At 39.0% G+C, this 26,702-nt stretch overlaps 1 protein-coding gene across 1 annotated transcript in view; it reads right to left on the reverse strand.

Moving 5' to 3' along the window:
* Nucleotides 1-26,702, reverse strand: part of ARHGEF6 (Rac/Cdc42 guanine nucleotide exchange factor 6) — a 120,540-nt gene that overhangs the window by 8,938 nt on the left and 84,900 nt on the right. Inside the window, 9 exon segments of the mRNA XM_033201648.1 lie at nt 760-853; nt 2,066-2,086; nt 3,971-4,096; nt 5,171-5,316; nt 6,328-6,406; nt 7,218-7,304; nt 10,125-10,271; nt 12,214-12,273; nt 14,880-15,018. Of these exon segments, the coding sequence (XP_033057539.1) occupies nt 760-853; nt 2,066-2,086; nt 3,971-4,096; nt 5,171-5,316; nt 6,328-6,406; nt 7,218-7,304; nt 10,125-10,271; nt 12,214-12,273; nt 14,880-15,018 (899 nt within the window).

The raw sequence follows: 26,702 nt of genomic DNA on the forward strand, positions 1-26,702 counted from the left end.
CCCTCCCCACTCCTCTTCTACTCCAAACTCATTCTTGCAATGGCTGGATGGCAGCACCCTGTGAACATGCCAATGTGCATAACCAGGTGTGGGGTGGAGGGTGAGGCATGCCAAAGCTGGGGTGGAGCAAATATTTATCCAAACTATATTCCCAGCTGATACACATAATTCTGCCACCTCTTTGTGAAACACTGCTTACTCCTTCACATGTGTCCTAAAGTACCTTGTGTCCCAAAGTACCTTGTTGACAGCCTTATAGCCAAATATGTCCATATCGACTGGCTGATTGACTTTGCAGTCTGTCTCCAAATGAAGCCATGTTTCTAGATGTGGGCAGGCTGATTCCCTGAGTAACTGAGCATCACTGAGCATGGGACTTCGGGAAGGACTTCAGCCTTCGGGTCTATTTAGTCTATCTCCCTAGAGAAAAATATCTCAAGTATCAGAAACTAAGAGGGAAAAAAATGTATCCGTAAGAAATGGGTCCCTTTAGAGGTTCTAAACCAGGTGAGGCAAAATGCTCAACACAAAAATGATACAGATGACATCTGCCAGAGATGACATGAAGTGCAGCTGTAAGAAGCTTATTCAAATGTTTAAGAAGTGACCAAAGCTTTCCATGCATTCTTCTTTATATGTAAAAGACGATGTCAAGAAAAAATTGCTCCAATCATCTGCTTTCAAATAAATCCTCACATAAAAGAAGATTCTCATGTTAATTTATCCATAAACAACTTTCAGAAAGTACAGAACACATACTTTTCCTAATCACATATTCCTCCTCTGATGGTTTTCTCTCAGTCTTCCTTTTATGAAGAAATTTCTTCATCGTTTTAGGGCTTTTACTAGACTCCTGTAAGGACAGAGGTTTCTTAATGAATTAAAATTCTTCCTCAAAAACAAAAGTAAAAGCACGAGTGAAACTAAATAGAATTCCTCTCCCTTATTTTGACAGTCTCAGTTAGGAGTACATCAATGTTTAACACTATGCACAATTAAAATGGTTCCAATAAACTCTAAAAGGTTAAATAAAACAGAGGCAATGACATTATCCTCTCAATTTGCACACAGGTGGGACTAAGAGTGGAGTGTGCCTACTGAAGATGTGGCAGATTCTCCTGGAGGCCAAATGGCTTTAGGGAACCATCTGCAGAGAAAGTAAGGGATGTCACCCTAAAAACGTAACAGTATTCCTAATTTGGCTTACATTCCCCACTGATACAGTTTTAGGGGAACTAAGCCACTGTAACCACTAATGTAGTATTGATCACTTTTCAGAGAGCTTCAGAGCTACTTAAATAATTCTGCCTTAGAAACAGTCCCACAAAGAAGAATATAATTTCCATTTGTGAGACAGGAAAACTAAGGCAGAGAGACTAAGTCATTTTTCCGCAGTCAGAGAGAAGAATCAAATGAAGGATTTCCTAATAAATAATTTTGGGTTAGAAGTAACACACCCACAGCCAAACTTAGTTTTCCATATATAAAGCCAAGTATTTAACTAGTAGACAAAATAAATGTATTGAATTTGTTTTTGCCATATGAGTAACCAGCAGGTCAAAAAAATATTCATTGACAATATCCTTAATCCTTAATCCAATAATCTGTAAACAGATTAGCAACTTAGACTTAGGAAAAATCTCTCATGATCACCTTATCCCAACTTTCCAAGAATGTGTATACATGGAGAATGGATATTAATTATTAATAGTAGCTTAAAAATATAGGAAACAAATCATTTAATTTATTTCACTCAGCCACAGTACTTATACTTGAAAAAAGACAGATATGAAAAACTCTCACATGACAAAAACAACAGGAAAAAGCAGCATTTTTTAAAAACGCAGGAAAATGGGGCATTTTAGGGCATTATGACATTTTTATATGTATTTCACACAAGCCTGCTTTTTCAACAAAGTACTTACATGCCAGAATTGCATCTTCATATTTTAGCCACCAATTATAACAAGGGACAAAACAAGCATAAGGGAAAGCTTCATTCATCAAAGGTTACAGCACAGCATTATGATGTCACTGTAAGCCAAAGATATTGTTCTACCCTTACCTTTAAGATATAAGACATCCTCTAAAATGAATATGTAAAGAAAGAGAAGATGAGCGTGAGAGGTCGATGGTTATAATGACCAAATCCACTTATCAATAATTCTAAAACAACATTTGAAATGTTAGTGTTATCATAAATTACATGGAGGGAATATAATCACATTTCCCACATTAGTTTCAGATGCAATATTATCATGCAAAAGCCTGAGGAATACAGTTCTGTCCAGAATAACAAATGCTGAAAACAACTGAAATACATACTATCTAGTAGGAATATATTAATTTTTTTTTTTTTTTTTGAGACGGAGTCTCGCTCTGTCGCCCGGGCTGGAGTGCAGTGGCCGGATCTCAGCTCACTGCAAGCTCCACCTCCCGGGTTCACGCCATTCTCCTGCCTCAGCCTCCCGAGTAGCTGGGACTACAAGCGCCCGCCACCTCGCCCAGCTAGTTTTTTGTAGTTTTTAGTAGAGACGGGGTTTCACCATGTTAGCCAGGATAGTCTCGATCTCCTGACCTCGTGATCCGCCCGTCTCGGCCTCCCAAAGTGCTGGGATTACAGGCTTGAGCCACCACGCCCGGCCGCAGGAATATATTAATAACCCTTTTCCCCCAGCAGAAACGAAGTGATCATACCTTAGTTTTAATAGATTAGTTATGTGAAGGATTAAGTCAACTTTACTCTTCAAAGCTCACCTTAATTTGAACTTAGTAACTGATAATTACAAAATATCCATCATTAAAAAGGAGACCTAGGTAACTATGAAGTGGCACTCCTGGTTTACATAATCATAGAAGAAAATTGGATGATTGCAAGAATTGCAGGTAAATTTCCAAAGTAAATCTATGGGACTGCTTCCTGACCAAATTCTAAATAGAGTTATATAACAAAGATTCAGTTCAGTTTGTCCTATCATGTCAAGTTGAAAGGATCAAAAAATCCTCCAGTGTCCAAATATTGTCTTATTTTTACTGCACTTAGAGTTGGTAGCAACAATTAATCGAAACAAAAGCATGGTGGTTTAAATCAAAACACTCAAAATTGAGCTGAGTCTGCATCACTCATCAAAACACACATTTGATCTAGAAATATATGCTGCCTTTGCCCCATAATTCTAAGACTCATCTCATAACTGTCACAAACTTAATCTTCACCCAACAAGACTGATTTAAAGAACAGTTACTAATAAATGAGTATCTTTTCTGAAATCTGAAATGATTTGAGACAGGTTAGGGATAAAGCCACTGTTTGGATGGAAAAGTAATACTCCACACAGTTACAGAAGCTAGTGAGTGACACTTCCTGACTGAAACTTCAAGAGAAAAAAAAAATACACAAAACCTTTAAATCCCCACACTACGCAAATATCAAATGGCCTTTAAGGTTGTCTCTGAGAAGCCTCTTTTAAAAAGACACTCCTTTCATCAAATTCTTTTCTCATTCCAATTGAAGCAAATATCACTTTTATAGTTTGGACTCATAGCTTGGTCCCATAACACTTTACCAATTTGGTTCAAATTGATCAAAACGATCCCAAATGCTGAATTAGGTCTGCTTCATTGGCAACTCAACTACAATGAAGTGGCTCTTGTTTGAGATTTGTGTACATTATTAATGAATCTAAAGAATTACCATAATAATCATTAAGCTAAACCAGAGGCACTTCAGGAGGAGACTGGGAACACTCAGGCAGTGCACATAGATCCTGTAGATATTCAGTACATATTTGCAGATGGGTAATGGGAAACGGAAAATTAAGAAACCAAACAAATCACTGAGTCTAGCAATTCAAGACTGACTCACATATACCACCTATCTTAAATTCTAGCACATTCCCACAGAACTATTTGTAATAAGCTATGAAATTAACTTGTCAGAAGCATTTTATACCATAGGTAGCAAAATTACCTCTTTATAACCTAGTGCTGCTGATGGTCTAAGTGGAGGTGCAGGTCGTAGACAACTTAAACTCCACGGTTTTATAATTTGAGGAGGCTCCAAGGGTCCTCGGGGCTGTCCAGTAGAGCTAAAAGACTGGGAAAATGTCTGATGAGATGTTGGCAATCTGCCATCTGAACCCGACCTTGTGCCACACAGTGAGAGAACAACAATAGCTTCATTGGATCAGCAAAGACAGCCATAGAAAGGGATAGACGGAAGAACAAAAGTCTCCAGTTTGAGAACTGGCTCTTTCCAGTCAAGATTATGGGGTCTCTAAGAAACAGCACAAAATTGACTCAACATTCCATGATCCTGTCCTCTCTTTCTCATCTGGAATTTAATTAATTTAATTTTCTTCCTCTGTAAGGAAGGAAAATGGAGTAGCAGTCAACATTTGAGTACAGTGATATGTTTGGCACTCTGGTAGGTGCTTAAATAGATTATTTCATGAGAACATCCTAAAACATAGACTCAGTCAAGTGAAGTAACTAACTAGTAATTGGCAAAGCCAAGATTTGAACCCAGATCTGAAGCCAAAGCCCATATTCTTCCGACCACAACACACAGTGCTCAAAACTGGAATTTTGGCATCATAGGTTTGTATGTTAACAAACAACACAGCGTATCTTCCATCTCACTCAGCAAGTACAGTAAAATCTCATCAATTCAAATTCCAAAGTCTAAATTTGTGATAACTCAGAAAGAGACAATGCTAAAAGTTTACCTTTGAAGAAGGTTACTGAGCAAATGTGAGAGCATGAGTGAGATGACATGGAGATGTTTAAGTACTTAGGGAGGTAAACTATTGGTTTCTACTTAGCCCATTGTTAGTAGGAGAGTAACCACTGCTCATTGAAATAAGCCTTGCTTATCATTAAAATATTTTAGCAGGACTTCTGGTTAGAAATACTTTGCTAGCAGTTAGTTGGGGTACCTGAATACTGTCAAACAGAACTGCACACCTCTAAGTAAACCTTTTCATTAATTTGGATGGGCCTCATAATGAGAAATCAGAATGAGTGAGGTTTAACTGTACTTCAAAATCTACAAATACAGGCTGCCCAAAAGGCTGAGGGTGTGCTTGCTGCTTCTTCTAAATAAGTCTCCAGCAGGCAGGAGTTGATGAAAGACTCAATAATCTCTGGACAGAACACATGGACTACTTACGGAATGAGCACTGCATGATGACGATGAGGTTTTGGATAATGAACTGCAAGAGGCAGGTCCTCTGATCAGTCTGTTCAGCTGCTCCAACCATTCCTGGAAGTCCTGGTTGTTGTTGCAATGGACCACAATTCTCTCCACCATGTTACCTACATCCCCGAATTATGATCAATTTGAAAACAGAAGGCAAGGAAAAACTTGAGCTTCTCCCATTCATAAATACACTTCATGCACCTAGGACTTGCGTATGTATTTTCAGGGGTTTTCATACCTATGGGATAACCCTGTTGAAATTTCTATAGCAGAAACAGATAACCTGTGATGATAAAGTAAATAAATATTCATGTCCGATTTAGAAAACTGTCCTTGATTTTTACTGCTTACAGAAGCTTAAAAGTAGTGTAAAACTTCACTATATACAAACTTGCAATCCAAAAACGTAAGTACATAGTCCATCTAGTTAAGTCTAAAGTGGGAATATTGTACTGGTTCCCCAGTATCAACGTTGGAACAAGATCCAACTAAGACTGTTTACAACCTTTTGGCAAATACCAAACCTTAGGCTCCTTCTTGGAAAGAAGAGGGTAAGGCCATGATCCCAGTCTTAGCCACTGTGCCATATCAGCACCAATAGTGAAGCCACTACATATAAATGACACAGGCCTGGCAAAAGGGATCATAAGCTAAAATGTCAGGGAGCATTACTGAAGCCTGGCATTATGCTCAATTTGTGAAAAAAGTTTGATGTCTTTTCAGAACTTTTTAGAAATACAACCAAATCTTACTAACTCATGGGCTGATGATAAAATTGCTCATAAAAGTCCATATCTTTGGCTCCTCTGCCACCAGGGAACAAATGACAGAGGGGAAGAAAATTGCATTTACATCAGTCCATTTTGTTATTCCTTAGCTCTCACAAGTAGCTCTTATGCAACAGAAGATTGAAACTAATGGCAAAGCCATGGCTTTTGAATGAGAGGAGACTTCTCTGTGCTATTGCTGTACCCTAATTATCCCAGGAAATGGAATATACTTTGCCATGCCTGCGTAAAATTTGCTCGTGGCCTATGTAACTGAAAATAATGGCATTTATTTATTAAATTCCCCTTCATTCCAAAAAGAATTGGAAGTAGTTACATGAAAAAGAGAAAATTACCTACCAGTGATTTCAAATGTGCAGTCATTCCCTTCAATTTCATCTAATCTAGTCACCACCGTTCCTGCTATTGGTATTTTTCCCTATTAGAAAAAGAACATTCTCATTAATTCTGCAGTCATACAGGTCTCTGTTTATTTCACTTAGATTTTCTGACCCTCTCAGCACTGCAAAATTATGGCTAGACGCATTTTTCCACTATGTCAAGAGCAGATAATATGATTCCCTGCTCTAAATTTTAATCAGACTAAGAAAGCAAGGGGAAAATGTGGATTGTGTTTGGCTAACACACCCTAAACTATAAGATCAGGATTTATAAAGCAGTTTCCTTTTCTAACATATTTTCATAAGAATCAGTAAAAAAAGTGAAGGCTCAGATGTTATAAAAACTACTAAGTGTCAGGCCAAGATGTAACAGGCAATAGTAAATAATGCTCTATATCTTGGGAGTTGACTGAGGGACGTTTAATTTCCTAAGGAATAACATGCTTCTTTAGAAGCCTGTTATTTGACATGCTTCTTAGAAGCCTGAATCATGTGCTGTGACTATAATAAGACAAACATAGGAGCAGGTCCCAGCTTTATGTTTTCTCAGCAATAATGACATGGGCCTGTACAATACTGCTGCTAATTTATCTAGTTTCCATTTATGCATGCAAAACCTAGTGCATAACTAAAGCAGTGGATATATTCAAGATAAACTCATTATACTAATACAAAGGTCTTTGATCTAAGGAACATCTGCTCTTACAAGCTCTTTAATTACAACGAAGGGTCAGAACATTCTGGTTCTCCTGGCTTGAGCTTTTAATGCCATAGTGGAGATACTGCATCTGGATGGAAACCTGTTTTCATTAGCGGGTCTGCTATGTGTTTTATGTGAAATCTACTAACCTGATAGATAAAGCCACTCATCCGAGGACTTGCAGATAACATTATCAGGACATTTGAAAATAACATAAGGTACCGCTCCTCTTTTTCCTGAGAGAGAATGAACAATAACACATGAAGAACAGAATTGGACATTTTATCTGTTGAGAATTTCTGGAATCACTGCCTTATAACATAGACCTTATATAAACAACTGAAACATTAACAATAATTTTTTTAAAAAAGATACCCAACTTGAAAACACAAAACTAGTTGAATTTTACTTTGACATGGACATAAACCCACAGTTTATCTCTCTTCTTCCTATACATAACAATTAAATACAAATAGCCATGCTTGCTTTCCATGTATGAAAGCCTGAGAAGTCACCACAGTTTATGCAGCCAGTGAGATGTGCTAGACCTGGGCACAAAATAAGTCTCCAGGTTCACAAAATGAAAACATATTTTACTTTGAAAAAATGGCCAAATGAAGGGGTTTTCAGGTGATAAGAAATTTAGTATGCTCTAACGTGTTAAAGTCATATTCATAAAATTAACTTTAGTCATTAAGAACAAGATAATTATTGGATTTATGTAAAATGTAAAAGTAGATACACCTTTTTTTTTTGAGACGGAGTTTCGCTCTTTTTGCCCAGGTTGGAGTGCAATGGCACAATCTTGGCTCACTGCAACCTCCACCTCCCGGGTTCAAGCAATTCTCCTGCCTCAGCCTTCCAAGTAGCTGGGATTACAGGTATGTGCCACCACTCCTGGCTAATTTTGTATTTTAGTAGAGATGGAGTTTCTCCATGTTGGTCAGGGTGGTCTCAAACTCCCGACTTCAGGTGATCCACCCACCTTGGCCTCCCATACACTTTTTTAATGGCACTGAGGAAACCTCGACACATGAGGGCTGCTGTGAGCCCCTTCAACAGATATGCAATTAGTATACGCAAAAATTACATTTGGCTTCCATGCCCAGTCATCTTAGCTAAAATTATCCTTATGCCTGTCTCCATCTCCTTCCTTCCATTTGAGAAGAGCAACCCTTCCAGGCTAACTATTCTAACAAGTGCTCCACATTCTCTCACATCTTTGTCTCACTCAGTTTTCCTCTACAGACATCTCCTCTTCTTCTCCCAGCATCCTCTTCTGTTTTACTAGCTTTTCCTCTTTTTCTTTAACATATGTACACCTCCTATCCTAACAGACCTTGGCTTGCCCCCATATGGCTCTTTATGCATAATATCCCATTTCTTGACATTTTACTGCCAAATTACTTGCTGCCTTCATTTTCTCTGCATTGATCCATCCCTAACTGCACCCTCCTTGCTCTTGCAAAGTCATCAATAACTGCCTTCTAGCAAAATCCAATGGCTTCCTCTTGGTCCTCACATTCCTTGCCCTCTGAACCTTCAGCAGCAGTCAGCACACTGGCCATTTTCAAATGCTCCTCGTGGAATTTCCATGACACCATGCTCCCCCAGTTCTTCTCTACCTTCCTCTTTGTCTTTTTATTTTTTCTGGCACTGATTCCTCCTGCCTTCACCCAAGAGGTTTATCCCAAAGGTGTGAATGACTAATAGTTAGATTCACTGCATTAACCTTCCCTGGGGTATCTGCATTTTAAATGAGATTGCTTATTAACCAAAGTAATGAATCTCTGCCAAAGACATGTCAGAGAGTGTAGGAAGATGTTTTGGGAGAAGGAAGACAATTCTAACACCCGATAAATCAACCAGGTGCCATAATCAACCTTTCTCCCTTTCCCTGGCCCCTTCTTAAAAGAAATAATCCATCTTCAGCTCCCCCCTACCCCCACCCCCCGGGCTTCTCTCTGGATATTTACTTCCTAGGAGGGCACATCTGTTAGGGACATCTAAGTCTCTGCCTCTAACTCTGACCTCTCACTCACATTTCCGTACTTCGTTAACAGCTGCCTATGGGACATCTCCACCCAGATATCTACAGGTCTAAAATTACATTCTTCATCTCCTCTAGCCCAAGGGCACCACTTCCTGTTGACTTTCCCTTCTAAAGATGCCTCCAATTTGCCCCTTCTCTCCGTTCCCTCTGTCACCACTGTCTTAGGGGACTCCTTCTCACTTTCCATCCCAGCTGGCCTTTCTGCTTCTCGTCCATTCCCTCCAGTTCATTTGACATATATGGGTGTCAGATTAGTGTGAAACATCCCTTTCAGAGTGTTGTTCTATGACTCTGGACTCTTTCATTATTTCCCACGGCCTGCTGCACCCATCTGAACTACTCTTGCCTGATGTCAAGCTTCTGCATAATCTAATTCTACCTGACTCTATCAGTCTTTTACTATGGCCAAGTTGCTTCTTTTGCTCCCTACAGGCTGGTTTCCTTACTGTGCTGCAGCAAACCAAAGCCACATTTCTGTTCTCTCCTAAGTAACAATGAACTCTGCCTTGTGAAATCCTCCCCTTTTGTTTTTGTGCCCCCTCCTCAATTCCTGTCTCCATAAGGTCTTCTTGATCTCTCCCTCCTGTGAACTTTTATGGACTCTATTGTTGAGATTGCAAAATCGAACATTGACTATTTGGTTTGTTTGCTAGTTGCAACTTGTGTTTTAGTCTGTTTTTAATGAGTTCTTTGAAAACAGAGATCGTTGCTTGTTCTTTTCTCTTATCTCCCACAGCACCTAGCAGAATGTTGAACAAAGAATAGGTGCTCAGCTTCTGATTTCGATGTTGTACCATTTGACTTTGGTGGAAGAACAAGGAAGAAAAACTACTTAAGAGGCTCAGGCAGGAGGATCGCTTGAACCCAGGAGGCAGAGGTTGCAGTGAGCCAAGATGGCACCACTGCACTCCAGCCTGGGTGACAGAACAAGACTCTGTCAAAAAAAAAAGGAAGAAAAATATGAAAGATGGAAGAAATGATGTTGAGATTTGAAACACCTTACCTCACATGCTCCATACTGCACCATTACTTGTGACATAAAAATCACACTTCCCAAGTTTTTAATATCTTCTCCTTCCCATGCCTGAATAGGTTCCGACAGTATCTGTAACTCCAGCTGTTTTCTCTTCCTCAGATCTTGACATTGCCCCTACAGAACCAAAGCAGAACATAATGGAATAGGAATTCTTATGAAATAGACTAAAATAAGACCAAAGTAAGATGTGGCTTCTGACTCTTTGGTTCCCGTTGAGTCCCTATTTCCTCATCATGAATCCCATGACCAGGTCTGTTTTTGATAGACAGAAAGATCCACTCCCCTAAATCTCTAGGCTTGAGCCCCCAAAAGTTTTGTGAGGGAGGCCTATTTTTCATTTTGCCAAAGCGTCAAAACAAAATGCTAGAAAGAGCTTATTTCCCTCCCTGTAAAGAACATGGGAAAGCAAGCAGCCAAATCACACTGACCAGAGCCAGGTGAGGACCTAGTAGATTCAGATCTACTGATTGGTGCCCCTGCTTGAGCTCCTCTTACGTTGTCTATCTTTGCATAAATAGGGCTTTAGTGACAAAATAATTGTATTTCGAACATATGCTCAATTTCCAACAAGGTAACATCCTGAAAATAATAAAAAACAAAAAATTTCTCCTGGAGTTATAGTGAAAGAGAAAATTAAATTCTTTATGCCACAGTGAATCAAACTGATAATGAAACCTAGGCACTACCGTACTTTGTTTAAGGACCAAGATTGCTATGAAAAAAATACTAAATTAGTTTTTATTTCTAAAAGGATTGGAAAAAAGAGATACAACTGAATTTCATGATGACATACTGAAAATTCAAACCAAGAAACAATTTACAGTTTGCCAACACTATGTGGGGTATGAATACTATATATATATATATAGCTTAAGACACTGAGTTTATCTTAGAGTAATTTAACAGCATGCCTTCCAAATTGAATACAAAAAACAAGCACATGGCTACTTCTGTTACCGTTTCCAAATGAATGCAAGATAATATTCTGGGGGGTATATTTTCTATAAAATCTCTGCTGTCCCTTTCAGCTACATGGAAACTCAAGAAATAAATTCACTGTACACATATTTTAAGAGCACCTATAGTAGGAATAAATATACTAAACCATCAAGGCAATTTATATAACATAATCAGAAAGAAATATAGGTTTTCAAAAAGACTCATTTTACATTCCTATTTATACAAGAAAAAATAGAACCATAATTATAATAAACACTGTGGGTTTCACTGGGTTGTTCTATTAGCTTGCGCCATGTAAAACTGCCAATATTGGACTGTTTTTGGCATATAACAATGGCAATTTTAACCTAATACTTACTCTGGTCTTCAACTTGCTGTTCAACTACAGACACGTCAATTACTGATCTTTCAACAAGGATTAATAATTAAACATTAGTCCAAATCACTTATAATGCTACAGAATTGTGTGAAATGAAGGTAAGTTTAATCAATTGCCCAAAATGAAGTTTTCTTTCCTCCTAAAGTGGCACCAAGTGGTTTTATATCAGTGGGTTCAAGAAGATACATTAACCATCATACTGAAGATACAAGATCACAAGTACTTTTGATAGCAACCTATATAAAGCAATTGCATTTTAGTACTTTGGGTTTTTTCCCCCCTTTTAAATTTGATGAAGGATTTCTTCTTCATATGCAAAAAAAAAAAACTCATACCCTTTGGCATAACTAGTTGAATCCAGTATTGATGCAAATCAGTGAATGACGAGTTACACAGACTCGTCATTAGGTGAGCAATGGGGGTAAAGACAAAGAGACAAAAGGAAACCCCCCACCTACACACCAATGCTTAATGTGGCTTAATGTGGCTGAGACTGTAAATGTGATTGCTTTATACCCTCAGCCTGGCAACCTTTCTTAGGTAAGCATGATTTTTGGAGGACAAAATTAAATGAAACAATCACTGCTATACTGTCATGAAAGCTTATTATTTCCATTCTAAAGACCTTTATATAGGGAAAGAAAGGTTACACACAAATCGTTCTTTCAGGAATAAAGTATACAAAATGGAGAATTGTGATTTTAAAGCATCACCTACCATGAGAGTTTTGAATGCTACGATTGCTTTCAGAATATCCTGGTGATCTGGATGAGTATCCTATCAAAGGAATACATTTGAAAACAATGTTAGAGGAGAGAGGATCAGCAGTTGCCAAGGGTTAGGGGTGGAAGGAGGGTATGGCCACAAAGATAGCAAGAGAATTTTGGAGGATGATGGAACTGTTCTGTATTTTAATTGTGGTCGTGGTAACATGAATCTATACCTGTGTGAAAACTCATAGAACTGTGCACCAGAAGAAAAATATTAATTTTACTGCATACTAAATTTAAAGATTAAAAAATAGAGCAGCATGGAGCATCTGGAATCTCAGCAACTCTAATTATTAGGTGATTTAGAAATTAAGAGAGTTGGTAATGCATAATATATTTAGTAACTGTGTAGCAAAAGGCAAGAGTTCCCATTTCCCTTTTTGCTATTATACTTTGGATAATGACTATTTAATAATAAATATAATAATCAAATAATTATTCGGGGGACATCATTAGGTCATATTGTTGGTAGATGACAGAAGGTAGGGAATGGTGGAAACAAGAGTCGTGGTTAGAGAAAAATCAATCTATCAGCCGGGCATGGTGGTGCATGCCTATAGTCCCAGCTACTTGGGAGGCTAAGCTGGGAGGATCAGCTGAGCCCAGAGGTCGAGGCTGTGATGAGCTGTGATTGTGCCACTATACTCCAGCCTGGGTGATAGAGTGAGACCCTGTCTCGAAACAAACAAACAACAACAACAAAAATCCAAGAGAAAAATCAATCTAATTCCATTTCCTAAAATGCCTCCATTTTCTTTCAGCAGTGTGAACATGGCAGATGGGAAAAGATTCCAAGTTTCATACCATATTTTCCTTCTTAAGCAAGCTCTTACACATGGCCTGCAATCCTGTGGTACTTGCAATTCCGAAAAGTGGACAGATTCAAAAATGGCTTAGAGGAATCCACAATTCCATAACGGTTATGAAGGAAGATAGAGATTCTTATGAGTAGATGTGCACCTAACATTGGGGCATATGGATATGACCTTTGAAACTCAGCTGGAGTAAGGGACGACTAAATTTCCTGCCCCACTAGTCTCAGGTGATAAAATACAGAGCTGAACAGATTAAGGGCCTGATATAAGCCAAGAATGACATTGCTCATAAAAAGTAAGGTTGTATTCCTTTACAGTAAAATTTATCCTTATCCAAATCAACTGACAGCCAAGAATTTCAGGTTTTATTCTACTGTTAGCAGCCATGCCAAATGCTCTAAAATCTGCACAAAGTTTACAGTGGCAAACTAGTACTAAGGGCTTGTATTTTCTGATGATGGGAAATGAGAGGCAGCCAAAGACATGTGACCCACAGCAAATGGAGGCAGGAGAGAACAGACTCCACTACAAGAAAGGCTGACACATAGGATCCAGGCAGCAGGAGCGTCTGGGATTTGTTTCTCCCCAAACTAAGTGCATATTTGTATTTTGACACTGAAAAGTAATAGAAACTGAGGCCACTTGTTTCTGGATTTTTGTGATAAGCAAGGAGGGGCAAACCTCAAACGGTTCAGCAAACTGGTTTAGCTTATGGAAAGGCATCCAGAGGTCAACACCTTCCTGAGCCCTAACTGAAATTTCACACTGACAGGCTTTGCTCACAAGCTCCCCACTGCCTCCACCTTTCAGGCAGGTCAAATACCCTGAGAATGTGGTTTCGCTCAGAGAACATGCTTTCAATCCTGACAAATGCTGACAAGCCCGGCAGAGTGCGGGTGCACCCTTTTTCTTTAAAGATAATCAAACCCCTTGAAACCTCAAAACCTTTCCCCAGACACAGGAAGAGCAACTAGGGTAAATGCAGCCTCCTCCAGCAGGCCCTCCTCTCCCACCCACACTTAAATCCCCCATGAACAATCACAAAAGAAAGCCTCAAGGAGCTAGCTCTGCTGATTGGTTTTTCATAACATGAGGCCTTTGGTTCTTGGTGAAAAAATATTCAATTATCAGGCCTCATTGCAAAATCTTAATATTTAGAAAAGATTATAGCTATGCTACAAGAGTTGCAAGTAAACTGTAGGTTTATAAATAAAAATGTGGAGGGACTCTGATGTACATGCATGATGTGTAGAGAGATACCACTAATATTGTACCCATTCATTGGTCTTTAAGGAATACCAGAATCTTCCATTGTCATCCAGAGTCAGGAAGTTGAATGATGGCAGAATTCTACAGATAAATATTCCTGTCTATAATGAACTTGTTCTTTGTACATTCTGATGTTGTTTTGCTTTATCTCCCATGATAAAGTTGGTTAATATACCAGAACCAAAGAAGATTTCTTAGTTGGATTTTGACCAAACTACTGAGAGGGCAAAAGAAAGCCCCAGTTAGCAAGTAAGCATAGACTTAAGGGAAGCCACAGGACCAAGGCTTGGAAGAGAAGAGCGAAAAGGGCGAATGATCATTAATACCTAGTAGCAAAGAATAAGGATCTTATTTTGCTGCATAAAGAGGAAAACTAGAAGCCTGAGAGGAGGGAAGAAGAGATAAAGTAAACTTTGAATCCAAGACCTTGATTCCTCTGCAAGGCCATTTTGGAGGCAAATTGGCTGCGTCCTCCAGAGCACAGGACCATACTTGGCACAGGAGCTTGAAAAAGTTCACCTTCCCTTACCTCCATATGCCGTTCCAACTCTTGCAAGAGAGTAACATATTTCTCCAGTCGCATGAATGGTTTGCTGAGGCTTGTTGTTAAAATGAGGATACCTGGGCTCGATGCACCTTGATTTTCCATGAATTGTTCCAACTCATCACTAGCAAAAGAACAAATATAGTTTTGTTACTGCTGAATATCTCATGTAAAGAATTATCAACCTAAAATTATTTTACTGTATTTCACACAATATAAAGCCAAATAAAAATGTGTTTCACTAGTCCAAATGCTGTTCAATTTGTTTTGGCTCAACTAAATCAGGCTTTATTAAGTTCCTTCTGTAAAATCAGCATCAGGGCTCCTTTGGTGAGCCAGACACTCGTGATCCCTGGTGTCACACATTCAACAATTACTGATTGAGCATCTACTAAGTGACAGGCTCTGTTCTCTGATGAGGCTACAGCAGCAAACAAACAAACAAAAAAATCCCCACCCTTAAGGAGCCTACATTCATGGGCGTGAGATATACAGTGTATCAGATGACCCAGAACTTAAAGTATAATTTTAAAAATAGATTTTCTTAATCACTTCAAACATCCTAGTTATTGACTGGTCAGGTGCCTAAAGATAACAATCCACAAGGTTGTATCACCCACTTGTAATGTTCTAGAATCACTTCCTACATTTAGATACCAGTATGTTTGTATGACTAACCACAAAGTCACTTAGCCCAATATCTAAAACCAGTGCAGCAGATTAACCAAACACTTACATAAGGCAGTAACTTGATGAAAAAATGTATTAACATTTTATGAACTGTGTGTTGTAAATGTCTAACTCTAAGCCGGTGCTTTCTCTGCTGTTTAGCACCGTTCCAGATTGTTTACTTTCCACCAACAGGGATATTGAGTCCTGGTGCTGCAAGATCATTTTAATACACATTTAAGCAAAATATACTTAGAGAAGGAAAGCTACTGCCTAAGTGTCAGTTTATGTTGAAACTTCTGCTTTATTACATGGCCCTTTTACCTCTTTGGTTGGCCATGCATATCCAGTCAGTCACAAATCTTCTTGGATCTGTTGATTCATTCCCATTCCTGCTGCCACTGCCTTAGTTCAGGACCTCAGCTCATCCCATCTGGCTCACTTCAATAGACCAACTGTTTTCCTGGCTTCCAGGCTTTTCCCAGGTCCTGCAGACTACCATTTTAGCCTCACTGCTTTCCTACCCAAGCTCTGAGTGCCTACAAGATCAAGTCTTGACTTTTTAGACTCCTACTGGCTCCACCATCTTTCTCACTACTCCCCAGCAGGAAACCCCTACTGCAAAGTGACCTACTTATTCTCCCTAGAACACATCTTATGCCATGGTTCCCAACTGTGGTGTGCTGCTATAAGGTGTGAAGTGTGTTCAAAAAACTTGCTGTAAGTAATAAAGTACTGGGAGGCTGGAAACAGAGCAGATTGCAGGTTATCCCTATTAATTACAGACACCCACCCACACTCTCCCTTCGTGGGTTTTTCTGAGCAGGAGAGAAAAGATGGAGTTTCAGCTAATGCAACAGCAGCCTTGAGTCATGCAGTATGGCACGTATGTCAGAGGAAAAAAGGGCTGGGAATGGCTGCCTTAATGGAGTCTAGATCACATATGAGAGGTCATATCTAGCAATTGCTGCTAACCCTTTTATTAAACTTACAAAAAATTATAGAGACGGGGTTTTGCCATGTTGCCCAGGCTGGTCTCAAACTCCTGGGCTCAAACAATCCTCCCACCTCGGCCTCCCAAAGTGCTGGGACTACAGGCATGAACCACCGCACCCACCCTGCTGCTAATCCTTTTATCAGTTTTTGTAGTCTTGCTCCAGAAGTAGCCAAAGGGAGGGAAATGTCCTAGACTTGGAGTCATAAAACAGAGTTGGCAACCCTGGATGAGTTGCCTGAGCCTCAACTGACTCATGTTTATAAGAGAGATAAAACCTACTTCCTAATAAAATTGCAAAGATTAAATATTGGGGGTTTTAATGCTACTATTTCATGCTAAGAATTGTACATGCATTCACTCTTGTTTAATGACAACAACATTTCAACATAGGTATTCTCCCCATTTTACAGATGACAAAGCTGAGAGGAAGAGTGATAGTAAGTGGCTACAGTGGGATTCATACTCAGGTCTGAAGCCAAAGTCTCAGGTCTTTTCAGGATACCATACCGGCTCTCTGCAGGACAGTATTTTGTAAACTTTAGTCAATGGATGCATTATTATTATTATTATTATTATCCCAAGACAAACACCTTGCTAAAATCACATCTTTAAAAATTACCAGTACCTGTGGTTTCCAACTTAATGGAAATTCAGTTGATGTTTAATTGCCAACCAAGAGCATAAAGTGCATAAAGAGGTTTAAAAATTCATTGCATATAAAACATAATTAGGGAAATAACTCGGGTTGGAGTGCATTTGAGTAGAAAAGTAATTTGGAGAAAATCATTTTTCTAATTTATTTTCAATTTAGTAAACAAGTTTTATTTTTTCTTTCGGTGACTAAATGACTGCCCACATCCTCAATGTTTTACTCTAATTGATGCAAGAGTTACAGCAATTAAAAGCAAATGCTAATGTGTACTGTATTATTACTTTCCATGCAGCATTCTAACTTCTAGGCTTGCTAAATATTATAAAACAGTTTAAATTTATTTCAATACAACATGAAATCACTATCTTGGATTAAAACACTGGTTCTTCAGAAAAGATAATTTTACTAGGGCAACAAAAGAAGAAAATTGTCCTAAAATGCCTTTTATCTATGATAAATAGATCCTAAAAGACACATTTTATTTAGCCAAATAAACATAATACACAAATTAGTATCATTATACACAAATATAATACATAAATATATATTGTTATACCAAAGAACAATCTCTTAAATGCAGTTTTTAATTTTATACAGCCCATTTGAAATAGCAGTGGATTAAGACTTGCTTTTCAAGCTTAACATGTTCTGTATATGTGACGTGATACAATAGAAGCAGTTCTCAGTGTATAAATGCTGTTTAAAACAACATACATTTATTTCATAGAATGCATGGTGGATGGGGCTCTGGGATATTCTGGGTTGGACTAGAAAACTGAAGAAAATTATGTATACTATAATAACGCTACAGAGCTTAGCCATCTTATATAGAAGTGTTTCTGTGGCATCTTTGTATAGGTTTCTAATTTGAATGATCATAACTCTACCTAGCAGGTCAGAGATTCCTCCTTTCTACCTCAATTACTCCCCCAACAGCCCTTTCAGGGGAAATCACTGTGGCCCAAAAGGGGAGGTGAGGCAAGAGGAGCTGGCTGCCACAGCCTCTGGCCAGTGGAAAATTCAAGAGTGCCACTCACACTGGATTGTGTGGTTCCCTTTCTTCTCTTTTTCATTTATCCAGCCCCAGAGATTAGGTGGTATGCTTCTTTTGCTTCTTTTTTTTGTCCCCACTCCTTTTTTTTTTTTTTTTTTTGGAACGGTCTTGCTCTGTTGCCCAGGCTGAAGTGCAGTAGTGCGATATTGACTCACTGCAACCTCCGCCTTCAGGGTTCAAGTGATTCTCTTGCCTCTCAGCCTCCTGGGTAGCTGGGACTACAGATGCACACCACCACATCCGGCTAATTTTTGTACTTTTAGTAGACATGGGGTTTCGCTATATTGGCCAGCCTGGTCTCGAACTCCTGACCTCCAGTGATCCACCTGCCTTGGCCACCCAAAGTGCTGGGATTACAGGCGTGAGCCACCGCGCCTGGCCTTGTCCCTACCACCTTTGGTTTGTTATCAGTCTTACTTGCTCCCTTCTCTGGTCCTTCAAAGACAGAAAAGAACAGAACCCAGGCTCAGAATTTTTTCTGTGCTCCTTGTCCCCAGAGCGAGTACACAACTTTTTTTTTGGCGGGGGGGTTCTCAAAGTCTTCATTGCTGGCAACCATGATAAACAAAGAGTGAAGAGAACTAAGGAGAGCAAAAGCACACCACAGCAGAGACGGAAGTGAGGTCCGGATCTGTCTTAGCACCAACTCCTCTTCTCTCTGATCTCTCATTTAACCCTCTCCCTCGTGAAAAGGATAAATGCCACACTGAAGCAAGCACAGGAGAGAAGAGGGTATTTTTGTAAAAGAGAGGTTATTCCCAGGAAGAAACAGGAGCTACCGTAGCAAGCTAGCAGGGGCGAGGGAGGGGAAATCCAGAAAGACCTTACCCAGGGCACAACAAAATACTAGAGCAGCCATTCAAAGATATGCAAATAGGGGACACATCAAGGTTGGGGTCTGATTACATATCCAAATTCAGGCCATACACGACTGCATTTTTAACAAGACACCTGCATGCAATCATACAATTTTAAGGCTGGATCCCTTCTCAGGGCCAATTGTTATGAGCATTCCTGGTATGGTACTGCCACCTAAAGGCCGAAAGGAAGAAATTCACCTGAACATTACAGCTTCAGCAAGGAAAGAACAGAAATCCACCAATGTCCCTATTATAGCTGAAATGTTCATCTAAAAAATGTTTAATGTGAATTTTCTATGAATTTCATTTCACTGTGCTTTGCCTTTAATAGGTCAGCATAAATTGCCACCTAGATGCATGTAAAATAGCTGAGATTATATTAAAAGCACATGTGAGAAAAACCTCAAGTATTTTAATTTTCATCCCTTTTACCTGTAAATAAACTAGTAAGATAAAAATTTAGTTCTATGAGGACTCCAGTGAGTCTTCCATCATTTCAAGGGATACTGTAAAATTCTCAAAAACACCATTAACTAAAATTAAACAGGGCATTATACTTCACCAAAAAGTTGAGAATCTTTTAAATCAACTGTGTAACAAACTTTAAACCATAATGTTTGAGGGAACCTTTACTTAATTTTAATCATGAAATTAAATTCCTAACATAGGTAAATGTAGTCAGTAACATTTTAACACACAGAGTTACAATGGAAACTTCTCTAAACACCACAGAAAGTCTGCCACTTGAGGTAAACCATTTTTTTCCAGTATTCATCCAGAATACTGTTTTCATACCAAAAGGAGAACATGTGCTCATTTTATTGGTGTTAAGGAATTTGCCCTTATACATACAGGACATTTATGTATTCATCAAACAAAAAAATGTCTCTGAATCATTTTTTCTTTATTGTAGATATGTAGAAAATTATGAAAACATTCCTGGAAATGACAAAAACAAATTTAGGACTGTGGTCCACTCTGGTGAGGGAGAGAAGAGCAGGAAATATTGAAGAGGATACACAGCACTTGAACTGCATCTATAATTTGTTTCTTAGCTGAATAGTGGGTACGTCGGTGTACTTTATATTATCTCTGTTCTTTGTATGCTTGAAATATTTTCTACTTTTTTTTCCTAAAAAAGAAACTAGTAGCTGGTAGGCAGAAAATGTTTAAAGGACACATGGGGCATGGTGACACTGTGCTGGGTGCTTAGTATACATTATTTCATTTAATCCTCACATCAATCCTACAAGGTAGGTGGTTTGACCCTCGTTTTACAAGTGAGGAAATTAAGGCTTAGAAGTGAAGTGAATCACCTTGGGTAAAATAGCCTCTAAGTGGTAGAACTGTGAAGTGAGACAGTATAAAAGTGGTAAAAAGTTTAGGCTCAGATCAGGCAGGGGCACAGGACGTAAAAGGAAACAGTAAGGAGTTCCACTTTTGAGATGGTGGCATGAGACTCACTGGACGCACTACTCAGTAAAAAAGAAAAAAAAGGCCGGGCGCGGAGGCTCAAGCCTGTAATCCCAGCACTTTGGGAGGCCGAGACGGACGGATCACGAGGTCAGGAGATCGAGACCATCCTGGCTAACACTGTGAAATCCCGTCTCTACTAAAAAATACAAAAAAAAAAAAATTAGCCGGGCGAGGTGGCGGGCGCCTGTAGTCCCAGCTACTCGGGAGGCTGAGGCAGGAGAATGGCGTGAACCCGCGAGGCGGAGCTTGCAGTGAGCTGAGATCAGGCCACTGCACTCCAGCCCCGACGATAGAGTGAGACTCTGTCTCAAAAAAAAAAAAGAAAAAAAAGAAAAGAAAAGAAAAAGCGTAACAGGTGAAAACCATTTAGGCCAGGCACAGTGGCTCACACCTGTAATCCCAACACTTTGGGAGGCTGAGGCAGGAAGATCACTTAAGCCCAGGAGTTTGAGACCAGCAAACTCTGGGCAACATAGTGAAAGCCCTGTCTCTACAATTTTTTTTAATTAGCTGGGTGTGGTGGTGTGTGCCTGCAGTCACAGCTGCTTAGGAGGCTGAGGTGGGAGGATTGCTTTAGCCCAGGAGTTTAAGGCTGTGTTGAGCTATGATTGTATCACTGCACTCCAGCCTAGGTGACAGAGCAAGACCTTGTCTCTAAAAAACCAATAATAAAAATAAATAAAATATCTAGAAGTTGTCCTAATGATATAAGATAAATGAAAAAATAATTTTCAGGAAAATCTACTAAAACTCAGTAAGAACAGGGAGAATTTACAGCATTTGAGCTATGACCAGCCCTCCCTCTTCTCCCTCCTCCCAACTCAGTTTGACAGAAGTTCCATTCTGGGCAACTGTGACCAAGAAGAGAGCCTCCCTGGCCTCTCAGCTACCAGTCAAAAAATATGATATCTCGCCAGGAGGGACAGGCCATCAGCACATCTCTCCCCTTCAATTCTGTGTAAAAGAGACTAAATTCCTGGTGAGCGTGCCTGAGAGGTCAAAAGCTCACTTCACGCAGCCCCTACACAGGCTGGAGGGTAGGCCCAATCACCCTCACCCCAGCCCAAGTGTAGGGTAGAGAGTTCCATGCTGGAAAAGGCAAGCTGGAAGAGGCAACCAGAGGGCACCCATGCTTCCCAGCTCCCAGAGTAGTGAGACTTTTTCCAGAGGGAGACACAGTCCATGGGAACAGAAGAATTCTGAAGCTCTCCATGAAGAAATTTGTTTTATTTGGAAAAGGGCATGTGGGGATATTCAAGCTTAAGGGCTCATGCCAAAACAAAGGAGATTTTTGGTAGTAAGCAAATAAAAGGAGGCAGGTAGTTCCTGTCACTTAAGTGCAAAAAGCTGACCCATAGGCCAGCTAGGTCACCAGAGAGAGAGCCAGGAAAAGAGACAGCTAGGAAGTGCTAAGAAGGATCAGAACAAACCTCAAAATCTGGTCTCAAAAACTGTCTCCACTTGAACTTAATTAGATCAGATGGTGAAGCAATTTATGTCCCCACGAAATTGTCTAAAATATTAGAGCCAATCAGCTGGAAATTAGGAGAGCCTAACACTTGGGTGTGATACCAAATGGGGCTTAAAAGAGAGATCAGGGAGTGAGACAGTCAAAGAGAGCTCTGCTAAGACCACTGTCATTCCAGAGTGACTGCATGCCTGACCAAGGCTGTGCCCTCTGAAGAGTGATACCAGAGATTGTACACTGTGAGCGAAATAGACTTCACTAACATAGTCCAATCAAGTTACTAAACAAACACATAAGCAAACAACAGAAACATGTCCCAGAGAGTGGGGAATGAAATCAGTATCGCAGTTGTGAAATTTAAAATTACCTAAAATGTCTTGTTCTCAACAACAAAAAAAATATGGCACACAAAGAAACAAGAATGTGTAACTCACACAAATAAGAAACAATAGAAATTGTCAGTAAGAGAGACAAAATGTCAGACTTAATAAAGTCTTCAAAGTAGCCATTATAAATATGTGCAAAGAACAAAAGGAAACCATGCTTAAAGAAGTAAAGGAAGCTATGATGACAATGTCTCACCACATAGAGAACATCAATAAAGATATCGAAATTGTAAACAAAAAGAAAGAAGAAGAAGAACCAAATGAACATTCTAGAATTAAAAGTAAAATAACTGAAATTTAAAATTTCATTAGAGGGGCTCAACAGCTGATCTGAACTGGCAGAAGAAAGAATCTGTAAACTTAAAATACATCAATTGAGATTATGCAGTATAAAAAAGGAGAAAAAAGAATAAAGAAAAATGAATAGAGCCTCAGAGAAATTTGGAAAATCTTTAAGCAAAATAACATATGCATAATGGAAGTACTAAAAAAGAGAGGAGAGAGAGAATGGAGCAGAAAAAATATGCAAAGAAATAATGAGTAAAAAATCCTAATTTGAGGAAAACATCAACCCACACATACAAGAAGCTCAATGAACTTCAAGTAGGATAAATGCAAAGAGGTCCATGCCCAAACAAATTATAATAAAAATCCTGAAAGTCAAGGAGAAAACTGTAAGCAGGAAGATAAAAACAACTAGTCATGAGCTAGAGAACCTAGATAATATTAACAGCTGATTTCTCATCAGAATCTTGGAGGCCAGAAGGCAGTGGGATGACATACTCAACAGAACTGCCAACCAAGAATTCTGTATTCATCCAAACTATCTTTCAAAATGGAAGGTGGAATGAAAACATTCCCAGACAAGAACTGAGAGAATCCTTTCTAAAAAATCCATCTTACAATAAGCACTCAATGTAGACATTCAGGCTGAAAGCAAGTAAACCCAGATTTAAATTTAATTCACATATTAAAACAAAGAGCACCAATAAAGGTAAATATGCAATTATGAAAGACTGTATAAATACATGCTTCTTCTTCTCTTAACTGATATAAAGGCAATTGGACAAAGCAAAATTTTATAATTTCATTGTTGGACCTATACACACATAAATTTAATATATATGAAAAACACAGCATGAAGGAGATGGGTGGGAGCAAAGGTCTATTGGAATAAGAATATAACACCAGATAGTAGCACAAATTCACAGGAAAAAGTGAAGGGAAATAGAAATGGTAAATAAGAAAGTTAATATAACAAACACTATAAATATATTTTTCCTTTCCTTTTTTCTCTCAGTTGTATTAATGGACATAAAATTAAATAACAATTATAATGTATTATTGTGTATATAGAGTTAATATTTATAATAACAAACAGGGAAGAGGAAACAATTATACAGGAATCACGTTTTTGTATATAACCAGAATTAAGTTAGCATAAAAAATGAAGTCCATTCTCATAAGATATATATGGAAAGTTTTAGAGTAACCACTAAAAGACACCCCAAAATACAGTGAAATATTGTAGAGAATATTTATAACAAAAACGTTTAAAATAATAAAAAATTAAAATACAGTGAAAAAATCATTAAAGCATTCTGATTTCAGCTCTGACATCTAAAGAGCTTGGAAGTCATCACATTATAGTCATAATTTTAAAAACACTGAACAAATTGAAAATCAATGACTTTTCTTAGATTTACTGAGAATTGAGATCACAGAAAAAAATCACCACCTCAAAATCTGGAGAGACAGTGAATACAGAGAATTACAGCTGAGATTAGCTTCTCTAAAGCAGAAGGCACTGGACCCAGTAACTGGCAGGAACACCTGCATAGTGATTTTAATGAATTCCTGAAGTTTGAATGTGGACCCCAACTTGAGATTTAAAAACTCCTGGAGACCCATCTTGAGGAAGTGGGGCAACACTTTTGTGGGTTTGGGATCCAAAAACCCAAAAATGTTCTCATAGTGAAGATCAGAGAAAAATCCTCTCATGTTTGGGGTAGGAGTGGGGGCGGGGTGGCATCCATTTTGAAATAACCCCAGAACCTTTTCCAAAACAAGGCCTGTCCAAAACAAAGGGAAACTATGTTGCCAAGTCTTATATGACCTGGGGAAGGTACAATAGGCCAGCTTCAGCCCTCTCTCATCTTCCTGCCATATGTGAGAGGACTAAAAAAGGCTAAGAACTGCTTCTGGAAGTCAATTTCCAGGGACTCAGGTCTACTAAAAAATTGAGACTTGTTCATAACATTATAGAATGTATCCCTTTCCCCAACACCTTATCACCACATTGACAGGGCCCCAATATATAATAACAGGGAGGGATCTGCAAAACACAGACTCTATTTAAGAAGGAGTTCTTAAGAAACCCAAAGATAGGCAGGGCGCGGTGGCTCAGGCCTGCAATCCCAGCACTTTGGGAAGCTGAGGCAGGTGGATCACTTGAGGTCAGGAGTTTGAGACCAGCCTGGCCAACTTGATGAAACCCTGTCTAAACTAAAAATACAAAAAATTAACCAGGCATGGTGGCACATGCCTGTAATCCCAGCTACTCGGGAGACTGAGGCATGAACATTGCTTGAACCTGGGAGGCAGAGGTTGCAGGGAGCTGAGATCGCACCACTGCACTCCAGCCTGAGAGACAGTGAGATGAAGGAAGGAAGGAAGGAAGGAAGGAAGGAAGGGAGGGAGGGAGGGAGGGAGGGAGGGAGGGCAAAGCTAATAAGGGAGAAGAAAAGGAAACAAGAAAAATCTAAAGCCCCTCATACTTACAGCTACAACAAACATTAAACACAGGCAAGATTCTAGCCAGATTAACAGAAAACCTCACAGTAAACACCTAGTTACCTCAGTTCCTATTACTTAATTTATCAAGTCTGCCTTCCAACAAAAAAATTACAAGGCATGCTAAAAGGCAAGAAAAAAACAGTCTGAGGAGACAAAGCAAGCTTTAGAATCAGACTCAGATCTGTGTCAACAGATCTTGGAATTATTAGGGAATTCAAAATAACTATACTTAATATGTTAAAGGTTCGAATGGATAAAGACAGACAACATGTAATAAAAGATGGGTAATGTAAGCAGAGTGATAGAAACACTAAGAAATGATCAAAAGAAAATGCCTGAAATAAAAAACACTGTGACAGAAATGAAGAATGCCTTTGATAGTCTAATAAATAGGCTAAACATAGCTGAGGAAAGAAACAGTGAGCTTTAAGATATGTCAACAGAAATTTCCTAAACTTAAATGTAAAGAAAAAATTTTTAAATTGAAAAGAATACACAAAAACTGTGGAACAAGTACAAAAGGGTAACATGTGCATAATAGGAATATACACAGAAAAGAAAGAGAAAGGAGAATAAATATTTAAAATGTTGAGCCTATTAGGCCAAGAATTTTGCAAAATTTGACAGGCCCCAAACTGCAGATCCAGGTCTCAGAGAACACCAAGCAGGATACATAGCAAAACCTATCTACACCTAGCCATTTCATATTTAAGCTGCAGAAAGGCAAAAGCAACAAGAAAATCTTGTAAGAAGCCAGAGAGGGAAACACACCTTACCTATAGAGGAACAAGGATAAGAATTCTATCAGACTTCTCATTATAAACCATGCAAACAACAGAATGGAATGAAATATTTAAAGTGTTGAAGGGGCCGGGCGCGGTGGCTCAAGCCTGTAATCCCAGCACTTTGGGAGGCCGAGACGGGTGGATCACGAGGTAAGGAGATCGAGACCATCCTGGCTAACACCGTGAAACCCCGTCTCTACTAAAAAATACAAAAAAACTAGCCGGGCGAGGTAGTGGGCGCCTGTAGTCCCAGCTACTCGGGAGGCTGAGGCAGGAGAATGGCGTAAACCCCAGAGGCAGAGCTTGCAGTGAGCTGAGATCCGGCCACTGCACTCCAGCCTGGGCGATATAGCGAGACTCCGTCTCAAACAAAAAAAAAAAAGTGTTGAAGGAAAAAAATGACAACCTAGAATTCCGAATACTTTCTCAAACAAACAAAAAATGTGGGAAATTGTGGCCAGAAGACTTGCCTTGCAAAAATGTTAAAAGACGTTCTTCAGAGAGAAGGAAAGTGATATAGGTTAAAAAACAACAAACAAACAAAACTTGGATATACATGGGAAAAAGTATCTGAAAAATAATAAATGCAGGTAAAACAAAATATTTCATTTTTCTTTTTTCTTTTTTTTTTTTTTTTTGAGATGGAGTCTCGCTCTGTCGCCCAG

The sequence above is a fragment of the Trachypithecus francoisi genome, unplaced genomic scaffold, assembly GCF_009764315.1.
Source record: "Trachypithecus francoisi isolate TF-2019V2 unplaced genomic scaffold, Tfra_2.0 Lachesis_group6, whole genome shotgun sequence".
NCBI lineage: Eukaryota > Metazoa > Chordata > Mammalia > Primates > Cercopithecidae > Trachypithecus > Trachypithecus francoisi.